Consider the following 10057-nt stretch of genomic DNA (forward strand, 5'->3'; position numbering starts at 1 on the left):
TCTGAAGCTTCAGCCCACACAGAGCTGCTGACAGAGCATCTCTGTGTGTGGAGGGGTGCCCGCTCACAGGCTTAGAGGCCAGTGGCAGCCCCCACCCGAGATGTAAAGCATAGAGTGTGGAGACCAGAGCTGGTCTGGGGAGACAAATCAGATTACCACAGCAGAAGGACAAACGAGGACGTTCCAGATGGTGGGGACAGTGTAAGCGACGACTCAGAGGCTGCTGCAAAGCCAGAGAGTGTTCATTAGCCGTTCAAACGCTCTGACAAGTTCTGCAGTAAAGACCTTTATCCCTCATTCAGCATTGACTCACAGTGACTCTTCAGAGTGCCCATTCATGCTTCCTTGAACGCCCGCATAGGGAATCTGACAGATTCTGCTCTGAATCATCCTCACTTTTCACATGGATGCACTGGAGCCTACAGAGGATGTGGAGACTGTCCCAACGTCCCAGAAAGTGTGTCTAAGCTGGGAAAGACCTTAACAATCTCTGTGGTCCTACCAACCTGCACCCCGTGCTTCTGCCCCACGGTGCATGCAGCCAGAACCCCACAGTATGGAGCCCAGCAACAGGACAGCCATCTCCGAGTTCATCTTGAAGGGATTTTCTGGTTACCCGGCCCTGGAGCACCTACTCTTTCCTCTGTGTTCATCCATGTACCTGGTGACCCTGCTGGGGAACAGCGCCATTGTGGCGGTGAGCACGCTGGATGCCCGCCTACACACGCCCATGTACTTTTTTCTGGGTAATCTTTCCATTTTGGACATCTGCTACACATCTACTTTCGTGCCCCTGATGCTCGTCCACCTCCTGTCGTCCCGGAAGACCATCTCCTTTACTGGCTGTGCCATCCAGATGTGCCTGAGCCTCTCCACAGGCTCCACGGAGTGCCTGCTGCTTGCCATCATGGCCTATGACCGCTACCTGGCCATCTGTCAGCCACTCAGGTACCCTGTGCTCATGACCAACAGGCTCTGCCTGGTGCTGGCAGGTGCCTCCTGGGCACTCTGCCTCCTCAAGTCCGTGACAGAAACTGTCATCGCCATGAGGCTGCCCTTCTGTGGCCACCACGTGATCAGACACTTCACCTGCGAGATCCTGGCTGTGCTGAAGCTGGCCTGTGGTGACACATCGGTCAGCGATGCCTTCCTGCTGGTGGGCGCCATCCTCCTCCTGCCTGTACCCCTGACCCTCATCTGCCTGTCCTACATGCTGATCCTGGCCACCATCCTGAGGGTGCCCTCAGCCGCCGGGCGCCGCAAAGCCTTCTCCACCTGCTCGGCACACCTGGCTGTGGTCCTGCTTTTCTATAGCACCATCATCTTCATGTATATGAGACCCAAGAGCAAGGAGGCCCATATCTCCGACCAGGTCTTCACAGTCCTCTACGCTGTGGTAACCCCCATGCTGAACCCCATCATCTACAGCCTGAGGAACAAGGAGGTGAAGGAGGCTGCCAGGAAAGCTTGGGGCAGTCGACGGGCCTGTAGGTGAAGGAACATGGGCTCTGTGTGGGCAGGGGTCTGGGCTTGAGTTATCGTATGCCAACACAGCCACAAGGCAGAGGATAGAACCATGGGGACCTCCACTCCACAGTCACAGCACCAAGTCCCTCTAATCCTGACCCAGAACCTTCTGTTCCTGCCCTGTCCTAGTGCCCAGCATCTGCCCCTGGGCCTCCACAGTAGCCTCTGAGCCGATCTTAAGACTTCAGCCTTGGCTAGGTACCATGACTCCTACTTGTAATACTAGCGTTTGTGAGGCAGAGGCAGGAGGATAGTAAACTTGATATCAGTCTGTGCTACGTAGTAAGACCCAGTCACAAATAAACAGACAGATACTAGTCATTAGAATTGTCCTCTTGAGTCTCTCTTTCAGTGGAGCATCGGGGGAGAGGATTTTTTTGTTTGTTTGCTCGTTCGTTTGTTTGTTTTTCAAGACAGGGTTTCTCTGTAGCTTTGGAGCCTGTCCTGGAACTCGCTCTGTAGACCAGGCTGGTTGCGAACTCACAGAGATTCGCCTGCCTCTGCCTCCCAAGTGCTGAGATTAAAGGCGTGCGCCGCCGCCATCACCACCCAGCATGGGGGAGAGGATTTTAAGAACCACTAAGATGGCATCGATCTCCTGACTGACATCCATAAAGGGCTCCTCACTGCTCTCAAGATGAAGCAAATGTTCTTCAGCTGGGCCTCACTGCTGTCTGCCTGACTGCCTAGCTCCCAGCCTTCTCCCCACACGCTCCTGCCTCATAGCCCCACACATCAGCCCAATGTGAGCCTCACCCTTCCCCACACCACCCACCCCCAAGCTCTTCCTTTGTTCTTCCTGTGAGGTAACTCTTCTCAGCACCTCCCCTCCCCATGCAGGTGGACTTCCTGTCCCTTCAGGCTTCTACTCTTGGCTTCTCTCATTATCTCTCCTGTGTCCTTGGCTTCCAATATTATACCAAGAGCAGGGAACATGACACCCTATTCTGCCCCAACATCCAGCCTGGCTCAGCTACAGGCCCTGAACACCTTTATGAAGAACATACATGAACATGACAGTTTAGGGTCCTTCCCAAATCGGAACAGAGATGAAGTCCTCAGAGGTTAGGTAAGGCCCAGTCCTCTGGGAGATGACAGGAGAGGCAGAAGTTAGGACCAAAAATACAAGAGCCCAGACTTTTCTGGTCACAGGATTCCAACCACCCAGAGCAACCTGAAGCTGGGATTCCTCTCCAACTCCACCAACAGCAGCTGCAGCTTCCGGTACTCCTGCCTCATCTGAGGGTGCTTGCTGTACCCTCCTCACCCATCCCTGAGCTCTCCTTAGCTGTCCCTGCTGGCTGCTCAGCCTCCCCACAGCTTCCCTTTCTGAGAGCTCAGAGCACACGAAGCTACAGAGTCACTGAGGTCATCCACTCCCCACCACCCTGCCAGTGCCAGGCATCGTCTGCACCATGGTATCCTCCAGGCAGCAGTCCGGCCTTCCTGCCAGCTGGCTGCAGGCCACCACAGCCCCACACAAGTCTTCTGCTGCCCTATTGGGCCTGTCTCCTTCCCTGGGGACTCTCAGTGAGCCAGACTAAAAAGAGAGAGGAAATTAAGGAGCAGGGCAAGGGACAGAAGCCGCTACCCCTGGGATCTAGTTTGCATGTCCGGTTGGCCGAGAGTCAAGAAACTTGAACACAGCTGATAAAACGCAGACTGGCTGCAGAGGCGGTAGTCATTCTTCTAAAGACATCTCAAACGGGATGTTCAAAATGATGGAGAACCCAAGCCGGACAGAGGTGGTACACATCTTTAATCCCAGCATTTGGGAGGCAGAGGCAGGTGGATCTCTGAGAGTTTGAGAGTTTGAGGCCAGCCTGATCTACAAAGCAAGTTCCAGGATAGAGAGAGTGGTTACACAGAGAACCCCTGTCTTGAAAGAAAGAAAGAAAGAAAGAAAGAAAGAAAGAAAGAAAGAAAGAAAGAAAGGAAGGAAGGAAGGAAGGAAGGAAGGAAGGAAGGAAGGAAGGAAGGAAGGGAGAAAGGAAGGGAGAAGGAAAGAAAGAAGACCATAGAACAATCAAGAACTCAACTTACTTAGGACCAGAATGTCCGTGCCTTGAGCTTAACTGTTAGCATTCCCTTCCCCTCCCTATGTCTAATACACCTTATGATTTCATTTACAAAGGAATAAGAAATAAGAGTAGAAGGATGGCTCAGCAGTCAAGAGCACTTATTGTTTGTTCAGGGGATCCACGCCCACATTGCGGCTCACAGCTGTGTGTAACTCCAGGTCCAGGGGTTCCGGTGCCCTCTTCTGACCTCCATGGACACTGCACACATGTGGTGCACATACAGACAAGCTGACAAACATTCATACACGTAAAAATAAACATTTTTTCAAATTTTGCTTAATCTTTTACTTTTATAAATTACATTATTTGTCTTTATTTATTATTTTGAGACAAGGTCTCATGTAGCCCTTGGCTGGCCTGGAACTCCCTATGCAGACCAGGCTGGGCTCAAACTCACAGTGATCTGCCTGCCTCTGCCTCCTGAGTGCTGGGATTAAAGGGGTGCGCTAAGATGCCCAGCTATAAATTGCAGGTATAGCAATGTGACAGATATTTGTGTCCCTGTAAAGACACTCAAGCACAGCTTTCCCCCTCTTTAGTTAGCACCCACCTTAGCTGTATGCTTTGTTCCTCTGTGTCTCTTTGACTCCTGATGAAATATTTTTCCTGTGGTGAACCAAGGACTCGATTTTACCCAAGTGGAGGTTCCTAGGCAGAGATCTTCTCAAGGCACTGCTTGCAATGCTGGGCTACATCTCCCCACTGCAGCTGATATGAGCAGTTACCACTGCTCCCGGATACTTCCTGAGCGTGCATTGGGGGGACTGGCAGCAGTCAGCTCATGAGACTTTTAACTCAGTCGCTCACAGGATGCCATCTTCCCTTACACCCTTAGTGAATCAGATCTTCCTAATCGTGTGCCTATTGTGAAGTAAGGAGTGGGAGGTGATAATAAACCAATATGAACTTCTTATGTAGCAAGTGGGAAGATGAACCAGGGACCTTAGAAACTTCCAGATCTTTTCATTCTGCACTGCCATTTTTAGGAATCTAGTTTAAGGGAAAAAATGAAGGGTATATGTAAGGGAATGATGGCACATGCCTGTACTCTTAGCACTTAGGAGACAGACTAAAAGATCAGAAGTTAAAGGCACGTCTCAACCATAAAGCAAGTTTGAGGTAGGCCTGGACAACTTGAGATGCCTGCACACTCATGCACATGCACACACACACTCACGCGCGTGTGTACACACACACACTAGGGCACAGTTAAAGATTTATATATAAGAATATTAATTACAGCACAAAACCATTCATCCACTGTACAAAAAGACGTAGCAATCTTGATGTCCAGTTGGAAAAGAATGTTTTAATAAATCCAGGTGGAATCCAATGGCAGAATGTAACACAGACACAAGAAGACATTTTTTGAGAAATACTGGATGACAGGAAATTATTACGATGTAATCAACAGGAGGGGGGAAAGGCAGATCAGGAAACATTGCATTCAGTGCCTCCCTAATCTTATTTTTTAATTATTTGTCTCGTGGTTATATGATTAAGTCTGTAGAAAATTCCGGAAAACTGCAATGAGATGTTAATAGAGCTGCCTCCTCCCCGAGCGATGGGATTACAGATAACTACTGTTCTCTTGGCTTTTTCAATATGGTTCACGATCTCTAAATAAATAGATCTGAGAAATGACGGTGTTCTTTTTATGGAGTGGTAGGTCACCTTGCTCCCCAGTAGATGGGCTCTGGGGGGCAGAGTGAGGAAGCTGGTGATGCAGCCTCAGCCATGGGAGCAGAGAGAGAAGGAGGTGGAGAGGAGTTGGGAATATTGACAGGCATGAGTAAAGTATTTAGGAGGAGGAAATACGTGGGAATGTGTGTGATTCACCGTTAGTAACTGGCACTGCAGAAGCAGGTGAGGAAGAGGGGAGCGTGTGGGCTTCGGGGGATTTCCTGGATGGGTAGAGGTTCATTCCACAGTGGCACAGAGAATAAGTGCAGCAGCAGGAAGCTGAGGAGACACTGCCCCTGGTCTCAGACCTGTTATGTTTAAGCGTCTCCCAGGCAGCAAACAGGCCTAGACCATTCCAGAGGCAGACAGAAAATCAGAGCTAACCATTACTTTGACGTATATTCCTGATAAAATTCCAGAAGATGTATCATGGCATAGTATGAGGAATTATAAACTCTACTGTCTTATTTACAATTGTATTTTAGTATCTAAATGGTGAAGGGTGTCTCTATTTTAAAAGGCCAGGAAGGGAAAGGGGAAGCCTGTATAAATTCTCATGCCTGGAGTAAGTATTTAAAATACCCCTTACATGCATCTAGAGGGGTCTCATACACCTCCCGGAAAGTAGCCTTCCTCAAAGTTGGGTGGGTGGATGGATGGATGGATGGATGGATGGATCCAAGACCACATAGCAATCATGAAAGAAGAAAACTCATATTCCAAAACCCAAGCCTAGAAAAGGACCACCCCTGCCCCAGAGCCTGTGGCATGCGAGGGGCAAGGCTACAACAAGGTACGACCTTCTCTGTCCACCTCACATCCACAGGGACCTTCTGGGACAGGGCAAGGAACCTGGAGTCCCAGGAGCCTGAGTCCCTCAGCAGGCAAACCTGAAAGTTTATGAACTTGTAGAGTTGAACTTTAAATTGGGCAGGGACTATGTGGTCCCTGAAAAGGGAGCAAGTGCGCTGTGTGGCAGGGGACCAGGACACTGGTCCTTGGGGCCCCTCAGCCTGACCCACCTTAGCATACTGCATCTGCTAGTTAGGAACTCAGGACTACCGCACCACCTCCCGCAAGCTTCAGGTCAGCTAGCATGGCTGCAGACCCCACCTATTCTAAAGCGATTGCATCACCAAGTCTGTGGTAAGGAATTCATCTAGCATGCTCTTTTCAGTAACCCTTCTTCAAGACATTTAAAAGCTAAAGTACCTATTACACGACAAAAAGAATATCCACACTCACTAAGTATTTTCCATGAACCAGTTCAGTACTAAATGTTTAACTGCACCCCGATGCATTCCTAAAGTATCATTATTTGCGAGGAAGCACTGCCGTCTCTATGACAGGTAAGGAAACCAAAGCTCAAACAACAGTTTGCAAATGGAACATGGTGGTGCATACTTGCAATTCCAGATTGGGAGAAAGAGGCAGGAGGATTATCATAAAGTTAAGGCTAGCCTGGTCTGTATAGCAAGTTCCAGGCCAATCAATAACCCTATCTCAATCAAATAAATGCACACACACACACACACACACACACACACTCACCAAAACAAAAATAACAACAACAAAACCTGTTGGGGCATGAGGGGATATCCTAGCAATTCAAACTGGGTATGGGCTCAGGGCAGCCGGAGTCCAAGGCCCCTCTTGCTAAACTCTCACATGATGGTGGCAGAAATGGTGATGCCGAAATCCCAAACCCATGTAGTTTAAAGAATAGGGCCTTCATCATTTCTCTTTCTTTCTATGAGAATAATTTTTGAAGCCTGCGGCTTTAAGAATTAAGTGGTTTCCATTAGATTCACCAGCAGTGAGACTTATGTGATATTTACCTTGCAAAGTAACCTGGTCTGCCAAATCGCAAGGTTATAGGTTTCTGGAACAACGTGAGGGACTACTAGGGAGGGTACAGAGTACCAGAGATCACCCAATTGGATGACTCCATTTCTGAGCTGGAGGAACTTGGCCAAGGATGCACGGCAGAACAGGAACAAAAGCCAGAAAACAAGCCGAGGTCTCTTCCCCTTCATTCCAGGACCCAGCCATGCTTTCTCCTGCCTCTCTGGGTTTTAGACAGTAGAATGAAAGAAGAGGCATGGTTCTTGGGGACACTCAGTGTCATATAGCTCTTGAATATGCTGCTTTTCTGGGCCATAACAGTGTATGACATCTGACAGACGCTGCAGTCACTTTAAGAAATCTGGCCTGGTATTCTCCATGTAGCCCAGCTGGCTCAAACGTACAGTTCTCACGCCTCAGTGTCCTCTGTGGTGTGACAGGCATGTGCCACCATGCCTGCTTGGATCTGCGTGTGCCCAAGTGTGGTGCTGACATGCTGCAGCCTCGCTGCTTCTCCCCTCTGAGCACGTGTCGGGGCTCCCCAGGCCCAGTGGTGTGCAGGCAGATGTCCATACAGTGTGTTGTACTTCTGGGTCTGAGCATTTACCAGCTGGTAGAGATGTTCCCGTGTGTCCTTCCCCATCCCTAACTGATGATGTCCAGGTAGCAGAGACCCCCCACTAGCCAGTCTCTAAAGAGAGCCCTCTGAAATCCACATTATATGTGTAGTAAGAGAGACACGCTTGTCATGTTACGCTAGCTAAAGTCATGAGGTTGTTTGTTACTGCACCGTAACCCGGCACATCCCGACTGATGCTCCTGGTCTCCCTTCATGTGCCCAGCTGTGAGTCAAAGCCACGGGCTGCCTGACACCGTGGTATTTTCTCCACTTAGACTGCTTAGTTCTCGTGGCCCTAATAGGCCATGAGCAGACCCTTAAGCTGTGATGAAGCCCACCATGTTCCTAATGTTACCCGCCAAGAAAAAAACGGCCGTTCTCTAGGCAGGACACTGCCACTCCCCAACAGCCTCTTCTAGCAGAGCCCAACAGCTACATCTTTCTGCTGGAGGGGAGGAGTGTTCACATCAGAGGTCAGTATCTAGGGCACAGTGACAGCAGCCATCTCAACACAGTTCAGTCGGAGTGGCAACCACTGGCCATCCTGGGAACAGGACACTGGAGGCTGACAGTGGCAAACTGGATACATCCCTTCCACTTCAATAACCCACTATTCAATAGTCTAGTCAGAGGGGAGCGGGGAGTGAGGGAGGGGGCGCCAAAACACAGTTCAGGGTAAAAAACATCTGCTAACAGCCGGGTAAGCACCCTGTTATCAGAGCAGCCAGAGTCCTGAGAGGCAGCCACACAGAGGTGTGCAAACTGAGCCTGGAAGAGTGGACGAGAAACGCCAGTCCAGCTCAAGGGCCTCTCACAGGTGGGGTGAGACTGCCTTGTGGGAACGCTCTCTCATGAGGGAAGTGCTCCAACAAGACCGAAGCACATGCAGAAGGGATGTGGTTTGCATGCGGGAGGTGACTCGGGCAGAGCCTCTCACAAAGCCTCAAATGCCTCTGCCATCCCATCCAGTCTGTTGGTGAGAGAACAATGAAGAAAAGGGCAGAGAGGTGAGTCTGGGCCTTTCCCCTGATTGACAACAGCTGTCAGGAGCTGAGCTGAAGGAGATCTGTGACCACACACACACCCATGACGACTAAGCCAGCTACTCTCTCCCGAGTTCAGATTGATTTCTTTATGTCTTAGATTCAGATAGACTCTCGAGGGTCTAAAGCCCCGAGAGAGAGAGGAAGGGTGTGTTCAAGGTCGCTGAGAGCAAGAGGGTGAGGGGAGCAGAAGCCACAGCGGCCTCTGCTGCTTTTGCGGCACTTGACACAGGTGCACAAGCCGTGTTAAACCCATGACCAGCAGCAGCTCTGTGGTGCGCATGCTCTTGCATTTTAAGATCAAGAGCCGGGCGATGGTGGAGCATGCCTTTAATCCCAGCACTTGGGAGGCAGAGGCAGGCGGATCTCTGTGAGTTCGAGACCAGCCTGGTCTACAGAGCTAGTGCCAGGACAGGCTCCAAAGCCACAGAGAAACCCTGTCTCAAAAAACCAAAAAAAAAAAAAAAAAGATCAAGAGACTGTCCTGCAGCACCCTAGATAGAGAGCGGTGACCAGCAATCAGGCTGACACATCCCTTGGGGCCAAATATTCTATGCTAGGTGACAGCACCCGTCAGACACCTACCTTCCAAAGCTATGCTAGGTGACAGCACCCATCAGACACCTTCCAAAGCTCATCTTCACTTAGTCAGGGAGCTGGGCAGTAACCATGGCAGCTGTGAATCCCCCCATACACACACTCTTTCTTTCTTTTCGAGTAGGTACCCTCAAAATACCCACGGAATGAATGAAGCTGAAATGCTATGGGCGTTTGCTATTGTCATATGAAGTAATCTAGAAAAGAGCTTCCTTTGAATGGTCAAGGACCTTGGACAAGCAGAGTGCGGTGGCACTTGCCTGTGAACACTAGCACTTAGGAGGATGGAGAGTTGGAGGCCAGCCTGGGTTACATAGGGAGACATTATCTCAAAAAAAAAAAATCACATTAGATTCCAAAAGAAGACATCAAACATGAGTCTCCTGTCAAATCTGAGCAGCACTCGTGGAGAACAGAAAGCGGTTTAGGGGGCCCGAGTGTGCCACATTCTCCCCTCACCCCCCCCCCCCCCCCCCCCCCCCCCCCCCCCCCCCCCCCCCGTCTATATCGGCAGCACTGCGGCTGAGAGAACCAGCTGCAGATCTAAAGTCCAGGTCTCTCGCTCTACAGCTGGTGGAACTCAGTTCTGGAGAGAGGCTGACCTGCTGCAGGTCCCGGGCAGCCAGAGCTACTGTGGTCCAGGTGGCAAGAGGAGGAAGGAG

At 50.3% G+C, this 10057-nt stretch overlaps 1 protein-coding gene across 1 annotated transcript; it reads left to right on the forward strand.

Moving 5' to 3' along the window:
* The first annotated feature begins 401 nt into the window (after window positions 1-401).
* On the forward strand, window positions 402-1495 carry Or13j1 (olfactory receptor family 13 subfamily J member 1). Its single transcript, XM_050156098.1, has one exon. It carries the CDS (start codon window positions 536-538, stop codon window positions 1493-1495), a length of 960 nt encoding a protein of 319 aa, XP_050012055.1. The 5' UTR covers window positions 402-535.
* Window positions 1496-10057: the final 8562 nt, after the last annotated feature.

This window comes from Alexandromys fortis, unplaced genomic scaffold (assembly GCF_014885135.2).
Source record: "Alexandromys fortis isolate MF-2015 unplaced genomic scaffold, M_Fortis_MF-2015_v1.1 scaffold_92, whole genome shotgun sequence".
Lineage (NCBI taxonomy): Eukaryota > Metazoa > Chordata > Mammalia > Rodentia > Cricetidae > Alexandromys > Alexandromys fortis.